Source organism: Podarcis tiliguerta (genome assembly GCF_965153285.1).
Source record: "Podarcis tiliguerta genome assembly, chromosome: 14".
In the NCBI taxonomy this organism is placed as follows: Eukaryota; Metazoa; Chordata; class Lepidosauria; order Squamata; family Lacertidae; genus Podarcis; species Podarcis tiliguerta.
Window position 1 is genome coordinate 50,721,378 of NC_139547.1, and position 19,645 is coordinate 50,741,022.

At 41.3% G+C, this 19,645-nt stretch overlaps 2 protein-coding genes across 7 annotated transcripts in view; both read right to left on the reverse strand.

Moving 5' to 3' along the window:
- The window catches only part of CARD11 (caspase recruitment domain family member 11), a 324,316-nt gene that overhangs the window by 157,325 nt on the left and 147,346 nt on the right, over positions 1-19,645 (reverse strand). The window lies entirely within an intron of this gene.
- The window catches only part of GNA12 (G protein subunit alpha 12), a 33,591-nt gene continuing 19,768 nt past the window's right edge, over positions 5,823-19,645 (reverse strand). For all 6 annotated transcript variants that reach the window (XM_083413675.1, XM_083413673.1, XM_083413672.1 and 3 more), the window contains 2 exons: positions 14,286-14,336; positions 5,823-12,297 (listed from right to left, as the gene is read on the reverse strand). In XM_083413675.1, coding sequence (XP_083269801.1) covers positions 11,728-12,297; positions 14,286-14,336 — 621 coding nt within the window. In that variant the 3' untranslated portion in view covers positions 5,823-11,727. The remainder of the gene's footprint in view (positions 12,298-14,285; positions 14,337-19,645) is intronic.

Genomic DNA, 19,645 nt, shown 5'->3' on the forward strand with positions numbered 1-19,645 from the left:
AGCAAGAAGTGGTATGCAGGAGTGTTGGAGAGCGTGCAATATTGTGTGTGTGTGTGTGTGTGTGTGTAATCTCTCTGTGTGTATGGCTGGTATTCAACACAGTTTCACGCAGAGTCGATGTAAGCCACGTTCTTTAATTTCACTGGGTCTAATCTTGAGTAAAACTTAGGCTGAATAGGTGCACACACAATTTCACACCATGTTATCCCAGGGCTTAACTTGGCACATTGGAAATTTTCCCCATTGCTCAAGCAATCTGTGGATTCAATACAAATGCAAGAAGAACAGGAGAGTTTGTATCCCAGGCAAGCCCAGGACATTTTGCAAGGTGGTTCCTCCACTCCTTCCATATACAGAAGATGCCCAGGTTGGCAGTTGAATCTTACTTCAACAGGACAGTTCCTCCACTGCATGTAAGAGTACAAGGCTAGCCTGGGCACAGGGCAGGCCACATGCTCCCTGCCCCTCAGCATCTCCTGCCTGAAGCAGATGCCTCACTCCATGTAATGGTAGGGCCGGTGCTGTTTGTATCAGGAGCCTATTGCGTATTAAGAGCCAATGTGCTTTTCCTATACCACTGCAGGTCAGCTCTGAAGCAAAACACACAGGGTTAACAACCCCACATGATGTGACTTTGTTGGGATCTGTATCACTTGTGAGCAGATGGGACAAGGCCTTTTCTCCCTTAGGTGTTAGCTTTCTAATAGACAGCAGTTAGCTTTCTAATGGATAGACGTGTCACTGAACATGACCCTGTTGTAGCCATAAGGACATAAGAAGAGACTGGCTGATGGTTCAGACCAGACGCCTGTCTCATCGGGCATCTCACAGAGGTCAACCAGATGCCACAAGTAGGACTGGAGTGGGACAGCGTTCCCCACTTCTGATTCCCAGCAATTAGCATTTAGAGGCCTAATGCCTCCAACACTGTGTGTGGGTGTGTGTGGGTGTGGGTGAGTGTGCATAGCCATCAGTATGTAGCCACTGAGAGCCTTATTCCCCATGAATTTGCCTAAAGCCCACCATCAGGTCAAAGGGGCAACACAGAAGGAAGACTAGGATGGCAATTAGGAAGAAGAGACAATAAGGGTCTTTACAAGCCAACAGAGGGTTGTAAAGGGGCAGGGACAGTCCCCTTGGTTAGAGCGGAGGTCTCAGGTTCTCAATGACTTTTGTTTATGAACACAGGAAGATGCCTAATCCAACTCAGTAGTGTCTGAAGTGAAGGACATGAGGCAGGTGTTGATAATGCAGGTGAGCTGTGCACAGGTGAGCTGCAAGCAAGCTGCTGGCCAGCTCTGTGGATGCTCCTTTTATTGACACAATATGCAAACCCAGGCAGATACATTTTGGGCTGTGACCTTTACACATCTTCCAGTTGTGAGATCGTGGGGTGGTACAAAGCTATTTTGGCACCTGTTTCCACCGTGTCATTTCCCCCTTGCACAGTGTATTGTGACCCAGTGTGGTGTAGTGGTTAAGAGCGGTAGACTCGTAACCTAATGAACCGGGTTCGCGTCTCCGCTCCTCCACATGCAGCTGCTGGGTGACCTTGGGCCAGTCACACTTCTCTGACGTCTCTCAGCTCCACTCACCTCACAGAGTGTTTGTTGTGGGGGAGGAAGGGAAAGGAGATGGTTAGCCGCTTTGAGACTCCTTCGGGTAGTGATAAAACAGGATATCAAATCCAAACTCTTCTATGACGAAGGAGACAAAGGTCTCAGAGACAAAGGTTACAGACAGGACACCGCAGACTACTGAGACCGCAAAAGGTCAGACAGAGGGCAAGATGTTCAGACAGCTGTGGCTTTATCTGTGAGGGGGAGTGTGCTCTTCACCCGGCGATCATTCCTACAATTGTCAACCCTGACTGGCAGCCTCTTACCAGGCTTTCAGTCATGGAATATTCCCAGCCCTACCTGGGAATCAAACTTGGGACCTTGCACTACAAAGTTGGGGAGGACCCCAGAGTCAAACATCGCAGCCACTTTGATAACTATATGGCTGCAGTCTCTGCACGTCACAACTTTTAAACTCATGAACCTGAAGGGATGTGTGTGTGGGAAACAAACTCTCTGCATTACATGGTAAGGTTTTCTGGCTTTAGTTTTCTTTTATTTATTTAGAGTTCAGGTTCCTGAGTCAAACAGCTGAGTCCATCTGCAAGGAAGCATGAGGTGAATACCAAATGCTAGGCCACATTGCATGCTGGGAGCAGGAAGGAGTTCCAGTTGTTTCACTGGTTGGGCCACTTAGAAATACAAGCTGTGCACACACAGGGGTCTATTGTTATTCAGCATAATAGGGAAGAGGCCCCTCCATCCTGAATTGGGAGCCTGCCTGCTGAATTATGGCAATGCTGCCGAGTCACAGCCCACTCACGGGGGGTGGGGGGCACTTTGAAAAAGGTCCACTTGCACCTCAGCAGCCTTGAATCCAAGAATCACACAAGTAAGAGTTATACATCAGTGGCAGCAATCCAGTCCTTGCCAGGCAAAGCTCACTCTGCTGGCATCCCTGCTGCAGATGGCTTTTGACAATTTCAAGCATTGAGAAATGAGGTGCTTCACAATAATCCACTCTGTGCGTTCATGCAACCATTTGTAGGCTCTCAAACAGCTACACGGAGAGTGTGAAGGCTGACAGGAAGCATTCAGCAAGTGGGAATGCAGAAATCGCTCTGCTCCTGCTTTTCAGGTCATTGTCTAAAATGGAACAACTACTAGAAGCCACATCTGACCCAAGTGCCACCAGCTGGCACACAAGGGCCAAGTGAAGGTCGAGAAGAGGTGTAATGGCTGCAGCGGCAGAGTTTAATGGCCTGCTCTTAATACAGGGTCTCCTAGTTTTGGCTCTCCTAGTTCTACCTGGCCTAGGTCTCAAGTATCTGAACCAGTGGCGTAGCGTGGGTTGTCAGCACCCGGGGCAAGGCAAGTAATTTGCACCCCCTAACCTGTGGATTTGCGCCCCGTAACCCGTAGATTTGTGCCCCCTAACCCTAACCCCCAGATGTTGCGCCCGGTGCGGCTGGCCCCCCCAGCACCCCCCACGCTACGCCACTGATCTGAACATTCCCCTCTCCCATTACCTGCCACCCTGCACACCTTAAGATCTGCAGAAGAGGCTCTGGTCACAGCTCTATCAACATCTGCAACTCATGGTGCAACAAGGCATAACAGGGCTTCTCTTTTGTGGCACATTGGATCTGTAAGTCCCTGTCCTTAAAGATTCAGCTGATCCCCACACTGTCTATTCTTAGGCATCATGTTAGACCGATTCATTTCTCCTGGCTTATGAATAATAATAATTATTATTATTAGTATTTATTTATACCCTGCCCATCTGGTTGGGTTTCCCCAGCCACTCTGGGCAGCTTCCAACAAAAGATTAAAAATACATTAAAACATCAGTCATTAAAACTTCCCTAAACAGGGCTGCCTTCAGAGGTCTTCTAAATGTCAGATTGTTGTTTATTTCTTTGACATCTGATGGGAGGGCGTTCCACAGGGTGGGCACTACTAGGCCCTCTGCCTAGTAAGATACATTGCTGCTGGGTTATCTGATTTTCCTATTTCTTGATATTTTGGGATCAGAAAGGCAGAATATCCCCGCAAAAGAACAGACTCTCCTCCGCATGCCCAATAGCCAGGGATAATAAGAGTTGTAACCCAGTAACATTTGGAGAGCCACCCTTGTTTTAATGCTTGTTGCTGAGTAGAGGCCTAAACCACCTTGGAAATCCTGTTCCAACGTTGCTGGTCTGGACTGACTGGCTTGCTCACTCTCTCTCTCCCATCCCTTTGGTTAAGTAGGTTGTGCTACATCCTCTATGTGGCGGCATCAGTCCTGGCCTTGGCCAAACTTTGTTCTGGTTACTCACAGAGCTAACACTGAAAAAGAAAGTGAGATGGCAAGGTAGAAAGCTTCTCAAGTCTCCCAGTCCTTTAGGATCCCAGCGAATACATTGAGCTGTACACGAGGAACCTACTCACCCTGCAATCGGATAGCACAGCTTGTTCACGGTGGGGAAAACTCAGGCGGTAGAATAAGGTGGAATCTGCACTACTGTGTTCATGTCACCATCAAGTGATTTCCCCCCCAAGATGTGCAACAGGTAATGTTGTGAAAATTCTAGCTACTCATTTGGACGATGTTTTTAGCTGCTTTAGCTGAGTTTTCTTGGGTCCCTTCCAACTTTAAGATTCTACAATTTCCGTACATTTTCCTCCACAAAAGTGTCATGAACAGAGCAAGGAGTAATGTATGAAGAACCGTACAGTGTACAGTGAAAAGCCATGACTGACATCAGGGAAAGGGAGGCAGATGTAAGCCATGTTGCTATTATTGGATGCTGTGCAGCGGAAGAGAAATGACTTAACAGGTGCCATCAACTAAGTGCAACTGCAGCCTTAAATCCATGGCGCAGCATGAAATGCCTCTAAAGAGGAAGGGCTTTTGGCTACCCTCCTTGCATCTGCTGAGGTTACCTGTCCACTCACTATTTTTAAAAAATGCTTAAACTTCATTGTTGCTGTTGTTTTAGGGAGTGTTTTGTCTGGTTCTGTGCATTTGGGTGGTGCTTTGTCTTTTGCGGAGGCCACGAGCACCAACAACTTCTTCATACGTGCAATGGATATTTTGTGGTACCCACAACCATTTTAGATTTCTAAATGTGCCTCTCCAAACCAAGCCCAAAAGGGAGTCCCAATTTACTGCACGTGTTAAAGTATTTTACCTTCTCTATTTTTAAGAGAAAGTGTCATGGCTGTAGCACATCTTCAATGAGCTCCTGGAACCCCTGTTGAATACCAGTGACATACAACAGTATCTCTGCATTTCATTTTTAAAATATGTGCTTTGAAAACAACATTTTGCCTCCGAAAGATGAATAAGTGTGCAGGTAACTCACAACTTGCAACTCATTTAACTTGTGTGTATTCAGCTTTATGCACTTAGCAACAAACATTAAATTTTATTAAAGGTGGTGAAAAGGGGGTGGACATCTAGGAAAGACGACTTTGGTAATCCCACCCTCTGGGAATGACCACTGGGAAGAATGCAGTAAGAAGAAACACCATGGTACACCCCCAGTAGCACAATTGGATGCCTTCATCTGCCCCAGATACATCTCTCCCGTATCTTTCTCTACAGCCACAGCAGGCACTGTAACGCTCCAATTCTTTTGACTTCCTCCTGAAGGCGCACACTTCCATTGTCTCCCAAGACAGATGGATGCCAACCAATCCCACCCACCACTGATCATAGTATGTTTGGTTATACATAAGTTTGGCCTTATGCGCTAGTAACCCCAGCGTTGAGAGTTGTCTGTATATAATTCCAAGAACTCACTGCCCATTTATTGCATCTGATGAAGTAGACTATTGCTACAAAATCTCATACCACAACATATTAAACTTTGAGATGCCATATACAGAAAGTTACTGCTGTAATGAACTGTTGCTCTTCTGGAATTCTTTAAAGCAGCAACTAGATTTATGAAGGAGCCAACAGTAACACAGCCGTAGCAACAGGCCAGCTCTTCCACTTCCTCAAAAATAACCAGCTAAGCCAAACCTCCTTTAACCATTGCCTAAATGGCCTCATCCTTCCTCTTTCCCCCTGAACCCACTTCATTTTTTGGCTGCCTCACACATTTGCTTCTGGCAAAAGGAGGTGTCTTAGACGCAGTGTTGCCTGCCAGTTTCTGTGGAAGTAAGATGCGGCTCAGGGACTGCTGTTTGCTGACCCCGTATTATAGCGTACATGACCACCGCTGTTCTCTAACAGAACTTAAATTATTTTACAGACACTTCACTAGAAAGTACAGTAACAAGTCACATTTTAATAGATTTACAAAATTCATATATACAAAACAGTAAGCTAATTCAAAGCTATAATACACATTTTTACACCACATTTTAAAAATCTAATACACAGCTTTCATAAGCTGATGCTATCACAGCAAAATAGGTCACAAAGAATTATACTCTTTTAGTGCTTACAAAAGTCCAGGGTTGTTTTTAAGCACACAATTAAAAAATATTACCAGTATGAATTATGGCACTTTCATCACAACTTATTTTTAAATTTGTCACCTTTCAACAATAATTAAGCTTTTTTTGCTCAAGTTAAAGATTAAGGCAAGCACAGGCCTTTTCTGTCCACAATACTCAATTTTCTGATGATTCACTACAATATTCGAGCTCTAGGGCAGTACTCTATATGCACCACCGAGCACGGAATACTGCCCTAGGGCTGATATGGTGCAGTGGCCAATTGTGAGCAAGAAACCAAGCATTCATCATGTCAGTTGTGCTTCACTAGTAGCTGTAGGCAAACCACTACTGTGTCTGCAATATGGGTATAAAACTAGCCTACTCGTGCAAATATGTGGAATATAGATGAAGCACCACTTGAAAAGGAAGACATTTCTGAAATCACTTTTCAGGTATAATGTCAACACTAGGCAGCATTTTTGTCAGTTCCCTATTTAATTTTTTCAATTATTCTGCTCCCAACTTTTGACCTAAAGCCCCCAAGATAGTGAACAGAAAACAAACACAAACTTGGATTTATGCTGCTTTCTTCAGCCACCAACCAGGGAAAGGAACCAGATGAAATTGTCCCCAAGCAGATCAGTTGCAGCATGGCCACTCTGTATGGCTCTTATGTATGATCTCTACCAATAAGAACCCAATAACATGCTATGGGCCAGGTGTGCTTAGGAAAATCTTTGGAGAACTCTTGAGGTAGACTGGGGAACAACGCCCATGTGATGCAGTTGTTGCTGGGCTAAATCATCCAGGTTGGTAGAACAGATGTTTGGGCCCACATGAGAGATTCTGGAAGTACTAATCAAGCAAACCAGGACCAGCCTTCCTCCCCTCTCCAGAATGTTAGGTTTGTGTGTGCAGGTAGACTTTTATGTGGAAATCATTCAAACATTTGATTACCCTGCCCACATCCCCAGTAGTACAAACTATGCATCTGTTTCAGCTCTTACAGTGCTTCTAGAAAGTAGATTTTGTAATGTTTAGGTTGGTCTTAATAAGGGTTTTGTCATACTGTTGCTTCTGTGTTGTTGTTTTTTAACCTAGTGTATGAACACAGCTACCTATATTTGTGAATGCTTCCAAGAAAGTATTCAGGTTGTATTTTGACAAGGGAATGGAATTTTACCATTGTGGAACAACCACTGAAAATACCATTCTGTGTGTCTTTGCAGTTTGAATTTGGCACATAAATCATGAGAACAGTCTTGGTTGATCTGCAAGTACACAATGGAGTAAAATAAGGAACAGTCTTTTAAGTTATGAGGGCCCCAAATGCTAAAGGCTTGATTTTGTTGGTTTTGAAGAGGATACTTGCTTGCCTTTTAGAACATTTATCAGACCTTCTGCATGGTCAAAGCCTCTCAAGAGCACACTGCAAGAAACCTGAATTTGCATGTCCCAGTTATAAACAAACAGGCAGGCTAGGGGAAAAAAAGATTTATGTGTGTGCCAATAGCTACAGTAGTGCCAATAGGTTGTTTTAATATGCTGCCAAATCCTTACTCTGGGGGAAAGCATACAGGCTCTTCATTGGTGGCTTTTGTTTCAATGCATTTTGTTTCAATACGCACACCGTTAATGCTTAAGCAGCACTGTTTGAAAGTCTAGAAACTAGATCCCTCTCCAAATCTCTCCCTCCCAACAAAAAACCCCATCAAAAAAGAGCTCATCAAAAAAACCCCAACCCTCGAGAGTTGGTATAAAACTATGGGAGGTTTGCTAAATCCTAGGTAACTTGCTGGCTCATTGATAAGGGTTCTTTAAATCAGTGAAATTAATTGGTGGCAGAAGTAGAAACATCTACCATATCCACAGCAGTGGTGGTATTTTAGTCACTATCCCAGAGGCCACAGAAAGTCTTTTTTAATGGGCCTCAAACTTGCCAAGTATGGTAATCTCTGTTCATCCCTTATAAATTTTTGTGGATGGCAGAATGCTACTCTTTATTTTGGATAACACAGCTGCTAAGTTGATAAACTCAAGAGTCAGTTTCAACAATATTCTGTTATGCTAACATGGTAAATTCTGCTCATGTGCACAGTCCACTTGAATATGCAGTGTGCGCATAGCATAACATAGGAACTGTGAACTCATGCCAACTTGCAGCTTCCATTTCATGATGAAAAATGATCCCCCCCCCCCCCCCGGCAAGTCCTTGCTCCTGGAGAGTTTATATAAAAACAAGCAGATTTTCAGCAGAAAGTCTACTTCCACCTGTGTGTGCACATGCATGTAAATACATATATATGCACACACACCCTGTTAAAGACATGAGGGGGTGATCCTCTTTGCCCATGGCTAAAAACACCAAATGCACAATATACATTATTTACAGCAAAACTTCATCTGACAAATGAGAAGCTGAAGCTGAAGCCTGTTTGGTATGTAATATGCCAAAGCGTAAGTTCAAGGCCTGTAATAGACTGTCTGATGTGTAACCGATTTCCCAGCTTAAAAGTATCATTACATCAAGTATTCCAACAACAAATCTTTCCTCTCCCTGCTAATTGTACTTAGGACAAAATGTTCTCAAGGGTTACAATTAAAGGCAAATGTCTTGTGGCTTTGGCAAGAGGAAGAAAGAGCGGGTAATTCAATGGTTGCAGAGCACCCAATACTACTGTACTGGATTGCAAAAAAAGATTTTGAATTCAAAGCAAACTATTGAAACACAGTATATGAGCAGTGCTATGATTAGAAAAGAGGTTTCCCTTATCTGTGTGAAGCTATACTGTTAAAAGATACTTTTAGGATTCCAACTAGTTATTTAAACCAGACTGCACTGTAATCCTGAAATTGTTAAAACATCCTGCCTGATAGATGCTAAGCTTCTACTACAATGTTAATCACAAGAATTATATCAGTGTGTGATCATGACCAAGGCGTGCAGCTGAAGGGATGAGAAACTGGAGAACTAGAGCTAACAGCATCTTAAATGGCAAAATAAATTGGCTGAAAAATGGATTAGGTTGAACTTGATTTTGACTGCAATCCTAATCTCCATTTACCGGGAAGCAAGTCCCACTGAATTCAATTTGGTTTACTGCTAGGTAGACATAGTTTAGGATTGCAGCCTTAATCTGGCTACTAAAATCTTTACGGTAAGTTTGCCCCAGCAAGGGGCTTCCATCATACCAAAAGATAACTATCTGATACCAAAGGAACACAGTAATATAATACATTTTACATGCAAATACTACGGTAGCCATACAGAAAAAGAAATACAGTACACGACTAGGCAGAGTTGTAAGAAAAAGAACAATTTGAGAACTGCAGCATATTATTTCTAAGTTTTTATTTTAAAACGCAAGTGGTGGCATAGTTCAGATTGTTATAAATGGGTTTGTGCTACTCCCTGCCACTTAAGGGCAAAGAAAAGTTAATAGATAAAACCGAGGCACTTTTGGGTAGAAAATACATAAAGTTCAATTTTTTAATTGAATAGTCAAGGCTCCTTCTAGATTGTATATTACTGCTGAGGAAGCAAATTAAAATACTGTGACCAGAATACATAAGAGCTACTTATGAATGCCATGGGTTGTGAACATGTCTAATGGGAATTTTCTCCTTTAAAAGCAGGTGCATATTCCACATCACAAACTGCTCTTGAAACTTCTCATGTCAAGATAGCTATTTGAGAAACACAAATCAAGCATCTTTTTAGGCATGTGGAATTTCAATTTTCAAAAGAGACATCAATGAAGAAACCCAATGAATAGAAATCGGCAATTGTAGCTGAGATGCTTTCCCCTTAACCCTTGAATAGCCATTCATAGCCTGCAAAATTATTCAACACTTTAGCGTACTCATGGCAAAATTGCAATATTGTTTTCTTTTCTAGAAGCAGATATGAAAATGGTAAAATAATTGGTCCTAGAAAGTAAGACAAGTGTCACTAGAAAGTCTCCAAATGTAATTTCATCTCAAAAGGTTGAAATGTCTGCAGTCACTATGTGGTTGTTGTCTTATTGAAATTTTAGTTTTAGATAAAAAGTAGGAGACAAACGCTTTCTTAATTTCCAAAACCTAGCTTGATTTTGCAAAAACATCACTATAAGAGTGGAAAATTTCTGGTTCAAAGTAGGGTACACCACACAAAAACATGCTTATATAAATGTGAGTAATCCCCACAGGGGGAAAAAATCCTGGAATTTGTCCAAGCAGAAGTCATGAGAGATTTGTTTTAGTTTGCTGTTATTGGTGGCATTTATACCTGGAGTTTTGCCTACTGTGTAAGACATGATTGTCCCAGAGGGGCATAAGCTACAGCATTCTGATACAGGAAAGAATAAGCCCTTTATAATTTGATATGACAAGTATGGTACCAAAAGTATGGTAAACATTTCTTATGTTTAAGAAGATCCCTGAATAAAGTCTAAAGCACTGAAAATGTAGGGTTTAGTGTAGTTAATACATACCTCATATCAGACAGAGTGTGAAACATCAGTACACACAAAATAGGCACCCATAGTTAAATTCAACACTTTAGAATTAAAAAGGAAGTTCACATCAACATTATTCACAGCCTCCTGCAAATTCACATGTACTCTGTAGTAGCCTTAAAGGGGCAACTTTAAACTTGACAGTTTACAATATTTTAAGTGTATATTATATAACCTAGTAAATTCATACAGCAACAATTAAGGATTAGTTCAAAGCAGAGCTCTTCTTTCCAAACTCAGTGCAGTTGTAAAGTGGAAACCTCAAGAGCATTTGGCTTTGGTGCTATGAGCAGCCTCTGCTTACCAAACATTTGGCTAAGGAATAGCATTAGCTTCCCTTTTATAAGAACGCCCATAATATGTCTCATACATAATATTCTGTCAAGAAAAAGTTTTCATATAGTTCCAACTATATGTTTGAGAACAGAGTTAATGTCTTAGCAGAGCATCTGTGTGAGCTCCAGCCTCATGCTATATGAAAAGTAAAATAAAAAGAAAATAAAAGTCTTATTTTCCATAATGCAATAAACACTGTAACATGTAGTGCAAAGTACAGCCCTGTGTTGCACCAACCCAGGTCTTGGATTTCTGCCCCCTTTCAGGCCAATTGCTAAAATGAAATTCACTAGTGTGGCCAGCCAAGTTCAATTTACAGCTGTAAACTTCGACAAGAGGGAAACTGTAGAGAGTCTCAAAGAAGAGCTGGATAATCATTTTGGCAAGCACAGTCTGGTTACTGGCAAACAATTTTGCGTACACCAAACCTAGATATTGACATATTGCAATGTATTCCCCAAATAGAAGTATCAATGAACTTACTGGATTTGTTAATTCAGCACCCAAAACAGTGAGGCAGACAGGCTTTACAACCAACAAACTCTCTTGCACAATGACAGTGGATTAAAAAACACAAAATGTCTTTACGTCATTTTTCAAACTTAGAATTATCTTTTCAAAAGGCAGAAGGCAATAATGTTATTCAGAGTTCAAAAGAAGGCACTGCACTTGCAATTTACTACTTTCAGTAGTTTTTTGTTTTTGTTTTAGTTAAGTGATACAGTAGCTAGCTTGAGCTCTCACAATCCTTCTGCTTGTTGCTCCTCCATTGGGACTGGCTATTTTGCAGCTTCCTTGAGCCAAGTAACAGCATGGATCTTTTTTTAAAAAATCCACCGGACAGGCTATAAAGGTTGGGCCTTCAACTAGGCTAGGTTTGAATAGACAGTTTTCCTTCACTGCAACATAATATCCTTAAGGTTTTCCTGAAGGATTGTATCCTTCACAGCATGGAACACAAAGCGGATGTTTTCAGTGTCTATGGCTGTGGTGAAATGATGGAAGAGGGGTTTACTGCGATTCCGCCGCTTTCTGTCAAAACACTGTACCAGGTAACGCTGAACATCTTCCAGCCGGTGAGGATCACCCCTGAAGTCTGAGAAGTACTTCTTAATGCTGACATTCTTCACTTTCTCCACAAGTAGGTCCATTTTGTTAAGGAAGAGAATGATGGAGACATTAAAAAAGAGCTTGTTGTTGACAATGGTTTCAAAGATGTTCATAGATTCAACTAGTCTATTTGTGCGTCTATCTTCCATAAGGACCTGATCATATTCACTTGAGGAGACCATGAATAGTATAGATGTTATCCCATCAAAACACTGAAACCATTTTTGGCGTTGAGACCGCTGTCCACCCACATCGACCATTTTGAAAGGAATCTTCTTGATGATAAAGTCATGCTCCACAATCCCCTTGGTAGCTTTTCTAGCCAGCAAGATGTCTTGCTTACTGGGAAAATAGTTCTGCAGAAAGAGACATGGAGGCAGGGAAAATATCAAAATGGATCAACAGCTGCTTCCATTGAAAGAGGGTACAGATACACTGAGTCAGGTAGTGACCAGAAGGGTAAAGGAAGGAGAGAAGAAACTAATGATCAATCCTAAGTAACCTGCTCAGCTGAAAATGTGAGTTGAATCAAGTTCTTAAGTGAATCACAAGGCCACTCTGCTACATGAACTGCTCACCTTCACTTAAGGTATTTTCATTATGTCTACTCGGTTGCATGAACTGGCTGTAAACCAATTCAATTTGAAGTAACAAACTGAATAGTTTACAAGCCTCCTCAGTATCACGAACTATCCTTTGAAATTCTGTGTACCATCCTTACAACATATTCAATAAAAACTGGGGTTTTTGACAGCCTACAACATGCAAGTTTCACTGTTGCTGGCCCTGGCCAAGTCTCAATGCCATTACATCCAAAGTAAAATGAAGTGGTACGTTTAACAATTTTGCAACGAACTGAGCAACAATGCAGACCTATCTTTGTTCCACCTCTCTATCTGAAACATAGAGCCAATCCTAGGGGCCAAGGTCATGTTGGCCCCCCTGTACTGCATCATGTGATTGATTGGGGGAGCAGGGCTTACCTGCCCCAAATATTTTATTCAAGTTGGCACCCCTGATATGAACAGTGGGTAGAGGGAAGCATCCCTCTTCCTTGAAAAAGAAATGATACTGTGGAGGTCATTATTATCTAAGAAATTGTTACAGAGTAACATTTTGCCAGACAAAGGATCCACCTCGTGCCCATGTGCATTAAGAGTGCTGTGTGTACTTTAATATAAGTCTGACTTGCTGACAGTTCCATACAATTCATATCCCATTTGGGAATTATTCAATACACATACTGTCACACAAACATAAAGGTAAGGTAAAGGTACCCCTGCCCGTTCGGGCCAGTCATGTCTGACTCTAGGGTTGTGCGCCCATCTCACTTAAGAGGCCGGGGGCCAGCGCTGTCCGGAGACACTTCCGGGTCACGTGGCTAGCGTGACAAAGCTGCTCTGGCGAGCCAGCACCAGCGCAGCACACGGAAACGCCGTTTACCTTCCCGCTATAAAGCGGTACCTATTTATCTACTTGCACTTAGGGGTGCTTTCGAACTGCTAGGTGGGCAGGAGCTGGGACCGAAAGACGGGAGCTCACCCCGCCGCGGGGATTCGAACCACCGACCATGCGATCGGCAAGCCCTAGGCACTGAGGTTTTACCCACAGCGCCATCCGCGTCCCCCACAAACATACTGTCACACAAATTGAAAGTATTAAGACAAAAAGGTTGTTTGTGTGACAGTATATGAATATAAGCAATTGCATAATTCCCAAATAGGATATGAATTGTACTAACTACTTTATGTACAATATTCTATTTTGGGGGGTGGGGGTGGGTTGTAAACTTTATTCACTTAGAAACAGTTGTCTTACACCACAGAGTAGATAGAACTGGAAACAGTGACTGCGGGTGTTCCCAAACTGTGGTCAGTGAATTTTCCAGTGTTAGGCGAACTTCATTCAGTTATCTAGATTTGTGGTTGAAATGGGAGATGGCAAATCAATTGCACTTAATATTCGTATTATTTTTAATTGCATTTTAATTGCATTTTTATTTATTTTACTGTATTACTATTTGAATTCTAGGGAATTAATTTGCTACCACAGGCAGAAAAATAATTAAGTAGTTCACAAACTCCTGCAATTTTCAAATAGTCCTGGGGTGGGGGGAATTTGGGAACCACTGAGTTAAAGGATGGTTGAGGAAGACAGTAAGCAGAGTTTAGTTCTGCTCGGTGATTCTCCATTTAGTTCTGAATTTACCACACTGTACGCATTTGTACAGTTTTTGCTTTTCTTCACGGCCATATGGTTTGAGCATATCAGACAAAGAACATAAAAAGGCACAATGTATTAAGTACTGGAGGACAGAATGGGGCAAAGAAAAAGTAAATCTCACCAATTGGCCAATCCGGTCCAAATTATCCAGAAAATATTTCACCGATTCACCCTGTTGAGAAAAGAGGACATTTGCAGCTAATTTCTGGAACTGGGGTTTACAAAGCCAAAACCATGTTTAAAGAGGGGGGGGGGGGAACCTTCAGTGTACAGAAGCAATATATTGTATTATCATTGATAATCTCTGAAAACAAGTTTGAAAAGACTAGCATGTGGAAACACATAATGCCAAGTAGCGTAGCCTTCCAACAAAATATAGCTCAATCCAGTCATTTCCAATCTGCAAAGGGTATACAGCCTTTACATGGTTTCCAATTAGGGCCATCACATGCATCTGAAAATCCTGATCTACCTCCTTCATGTCCAGAAGCAGGTCCTCCAGGAAATACCTTCCAGATTACTCTGAAGCAACCATACAGGAAGAGTAAGAACAGGGATGGCATGTCAAAACCTGCTGCTTCAGAGCAATTGGGACTTGGACAATCTAGCAAGTTTCCTTTCACTCTTGAGATACAAAATGTTTCTGACTCTAAGCTAATAGCAGCAATGAATGCTGGCTAGAGAGAAAGGAAGCCCTAGTTCAACAGTCTTTTTTTTAAAAAAAAGTTCACAAAACTTAATTTTTATTATTCCATTTTAAAGAATTAAGCTGCTCAATTATCAATAGTGTTTGCTTTGTGGTACACAATATTATATTCTCATTAATATTCCTGTTCCTCCTACCCAAAGAGTTAAACACAAAAGGTTGGGTGATTACTTTTTGCACTGCTGTATATCCTATGCTGTATATCCTCTGACTCAATCTTGCCAACTGCGACCACATACGAGGTGCTGTTCCCATTGTTGAGCAGCAGCCATGAGTCACTGCACAACTGGGAATTGGAAAATCCAAAACTATGAGCAGCAGGGCCTGAAATAGGCCAGGTCCCACATTTCAGCATTACTTTGAGCTTCATATCTTGTTCTTTGGATATTTCTGGCTTATATTGTAGAGCTTCTTCCTGCTTTGGTCTTAAAGAGAGGACTGTGGGGACTCCTGTGTCATTTTCATTTGTGACACTTAACAAGTTAACAAGAAACAGAGGGCCTTGCTTAGTGCATTGACATTTGGAGCAGCCACTTTGGAAAGAGTCTGCACGCAAAAGCACCTAGACAACAACTTGTTTGGTGTTAAGACGTTTGATGTTAAGACATGATACGATACAGGGCTTACCAAACTGTGTGTCATGACACGTTTGTGAGTCGGCTGCAGTGTGTATGTGTGTTGCACAAATGCTCCTTAATTTGATAGTAAAACTGAATTACTGTGCAATGTGTCACCAACATGAAAAGTTTGGAAAGCTCTGATGTAATGTATACACAATTTTTAGTTGTGTATAAAGAAATTGGCATCAGTAGGACTTCGTTTCTCCATGGATTTAGTACTCAAGAGATATGAACTCCATATGAGGTCTCCCAGGGACAAAGCCAACTTAATTTGTTGTTGTCAGATGAAGCACAGGCACAAACTGCAGAAATTTCACACTTGAAGCTTTAGCTAGGTGTTCAGCAACCTTTTTTTTTTTAAAAAAAAGTGTTAACAGTTCTGATATTTTTCTACAAGTAATCTAAAAGCTTCCCTCTAGTTAATTTATTCTAATATAAGATAAGAAATTAGATCATTTGGTCTACATTTGCTAGCCCATTAACCTTTTGCTTTTCCCAGGACAAAGGATTAATTTAGTCTTCCTGATTATGGTTCTATGAAGCCCAGTTCCTAAATTTAGTTCATAGTTTAAGGTTAAATCCAGACCAGGAGTTACAAAAAAGAGCATCTGTAAAAGTTCCAGATACATGTATTTTATTTAAAAAGCATTTCTAACCACTCCATCTTTTAAAAAAATCTCTAAGTAGTCTACAATATATATATAATATCCATTAGTACAAAAATATAAGCTAAAACCAACAATTTTTAAAGCATCCTTCTGTCTGAAGCACCTCCAGGGGTGAAGACAAACCGCTGTGTTAGCTGTGACAGTGGGATATTTTCTTTCTAATCTTGCAGGAACAAAGCTTCATTTTCACTGGCTGCCTCACAGTTCCCAAAGTACAGAAATATAGTTTATGACAGTGGTCCTCAACTGTCTTTTTCTTTGCACCACACTATCAGAACAAAAATTTGCTTGCACCACACTCCATTTTTTTATTGATAAGAAAAACACTGGAAAACAAAAAGAAACAACACCTATCATTGCTTCATCTTTTTCCATATTCTGCAAATTAAAATATTATTTTGATAGTAAGCTATACTACATTATACTACACTGAAATGTTTAAATGTTTCTTGAATATTTCTGCCATACTTGCTATCTTCAAGTGCCATCCTTTCAGAGCCACTGGCATATGAGTACAGTGGTACCTTGTGTTACATACTAAATCTGTTCCGGAGGTCTGTTCGTAACCGGAAACCGCTCATAACATGAGGCGCACTTTTGCTAATGGCGCCTCCCGCTCCTGCTGTCCCGCCAGAGCACGTCTTCTGCTCGCACCCTGGGGCAAAGTTCGCAACAAGGGGCATCTACTTTCGGGTTAGCGGAGTGTGTAACCCGAAGCATTCGTAAGGGGGGGGGCAGTACGTAACACAAGGTACCAGGGTATGTGGGACTCTCAACACCAATGCTGCTAAATCAAATTTAATATGCAGGCAGACCTCTACCTAAAGCAGAGATGGGGAACCTTCTTGACCCAACGGGCCAGATCAGAACTCCACTCCCCACATATCACCTGGGGAGTTTAATCCTGCTTTCTGCAGGGATCTGCTGTACAACCAGCTGCAATTCTATCTGCTGCACACCTGATGCCACATATGCCAACAAGTGGATGTGGATTTTGGAAAACCTCCTCTCTTACAAATGGGGAAGCCTGATGGGCCAAATGTGGCCCAAGGCTGGCGATTCCTCACTGCTGACACAAATGATATGCCCGTAATATAAATGACAGTGACACAAAATCAAATACCACAGCACTAGCACCTAGGACAAGTGAGAGATGAGTGTCCAATATCTTCAAAGCAATAACTATTGCTGAATTAATTTCTAGTCAAGTGAAACAATGTATGAGTGAACTCCACTGTTTGTATACGAGGTGCTCCAATTTCAAGTTATCTCTAATAAGTTTAATTTTGCCAAGCAATCATTTATTATATAAACAGAGTGTGGATATAATAATATGTCCTAAGGTGAGCAAGTATTTCAAGATTTAGGGTGTTTTGAAACACTAAGTACAGTGGTACCTTGGGTTACAAATGCTTCAGGTTACAAACTCCGCTAACCTGGAAGTGGTTGCTCCAGGTTAAGAACTTTGCCCCAGGATAAGAATGGAAATCGTGCACCAGCGACAGCAGGAGGCCCCATTAGTGAAAGCACGCCTCAGGTTAAGAACCGTTTCAGTTTAAGAACAGACCTCTGGAATGAATTAAGTTCTTAACCCGAGGTACCACTGTAGTGACAGGCATAGATTGATATTAAAGAGTTTTATAATTGTAAAACCAGGGGCATGGAACCTGTGATTCTCTAGAACTGTTGGACTCCAATTTCCAGTAGCCCTAGCCAGCATGGCCAATGGCCAGTAAAGATGGGAGTTGTAGCCCAGCAACATCAGGGGTGGGGCATAGATTCCCAACCCCTGTTACAGATACAGCCTGTGAATTACAGTCCACTGGCAATATTTGTAACTCCAATAAAAGCAAATATTCCCCATCCAGTTCTGCAAGTTGGCCAAGAGTATAAATCCTACGTTCAGTTCATTTTCCCCCAAAGGAGACATTGATCTGGAATGTTTTAGGTTTGGGTTGCATCAGATAATTGAGCAGATTCTTACGAATTTGTAAGTGTAAAGAAGATATAACATCAGTTTCACACTGCTGTCTCATAAGATTCACAGTATTAACACTCGCATTAAAAACCAAGTAGTTAACACAGTATGCTTCATATGTGTTAAGTGATATTTTAGTGGAAGTACTAATCTAGAAACCGCTGCACAATAATGGAAATACAAACTTTAAACTGTCTCAATGCCTCTGAAAAATAGTCGGGATTACTATATACAGGAGGCCAGGAAACTTTATAACAGTTTATAACTGATAGCACATTTGTAAAAGGAGCTAGACTTTTATTAATGTAGCAATGACATCTTTAAAAAAGGAGAGTAAGGCAAACATCATTTTGCTAGAATGACAATCCTAGTAGCATCAATGCAGTTCAGTGAAGTAGTGCATTGTTCTCTTCAAATACTCTACCAAAAATGTAAGATAAATTCACAAGTGGTCATACATAATGGTTTAGGTGTATGAACTTGCTTAATTCACTTCAATGATATGTTGCTAAATTTTGATGACTACATCTATGTACAGGTACTGAAAGAGCCAATGGGACGTAATGGAAACAGGCTAGGACAAGTTGAAGTTAATAGAATAGTAAACAACTTGCCTCTGGGGCCCCTAACATCATTAACTGAGATAAAAGGACTGCCTTCAGAATAAAGCCCTAGCATGCAACTAAGCCACATAATACAGCTATTACTCTATGACTTAGATACTGAACTGCACAATCACATATGGATTAGTCTAGGACTGCAGTTATAGTCTCTAGGACTGAGAACAATAGCCCTGTTCTCAGAAGGCTAAAAGCTTTCACCTAGAGCTTTCCCTAAAAATCAGGAGTACTGTATATTGAAGAATTTGTACCACTAAGGTAACAACCAAACCTTGGAATACCTTAACTGTAAATAGCTTCAGATTTTGCCTCTGATAAACCCATGAACTCATTTCTCTCAGTTGAACTAAAAGTAAAGCACCAACAAAAGACTCTTCTTGCAGCTTCTCCAATGGCGATTCTTGGTTCTTGCAGGTTTAAATCTATATCAGAGATTTAAAAGGTTGCTGAGAGGTTGCTGTTTCAGTAGAAGTGCTAAAACCAGTAAACTAATCCTTTTCCATCACCAGTGTCAGGAGCTGAACAGACCACATCTTAGCTACACAGAAAACACACACATATATATCTACTAAGTTCAAAGCTAATTTGCCTGTCTCACAGATATACAGGTAACTGGAATGTCTCAGAAGAGATTGTTCAGCAAGAGATACAATGAACATCAGAAATATGGTACTGCACTGGACTATAGTGATTCAATAATCACAATATATCAGAACTAGTCATAGGATAAGAAATATATCCTATTATTCAATTTGCCACTCTAGGCAAATGTCTCTAGGTGACAACTAAAAACACCACAATCAAGTTAATGAAACAGTATATGAAGAAACAGTATTCTGAAGAAGTGTGTATACACATGAAAGTTCATACCTAGAAAGCTTATACTGAG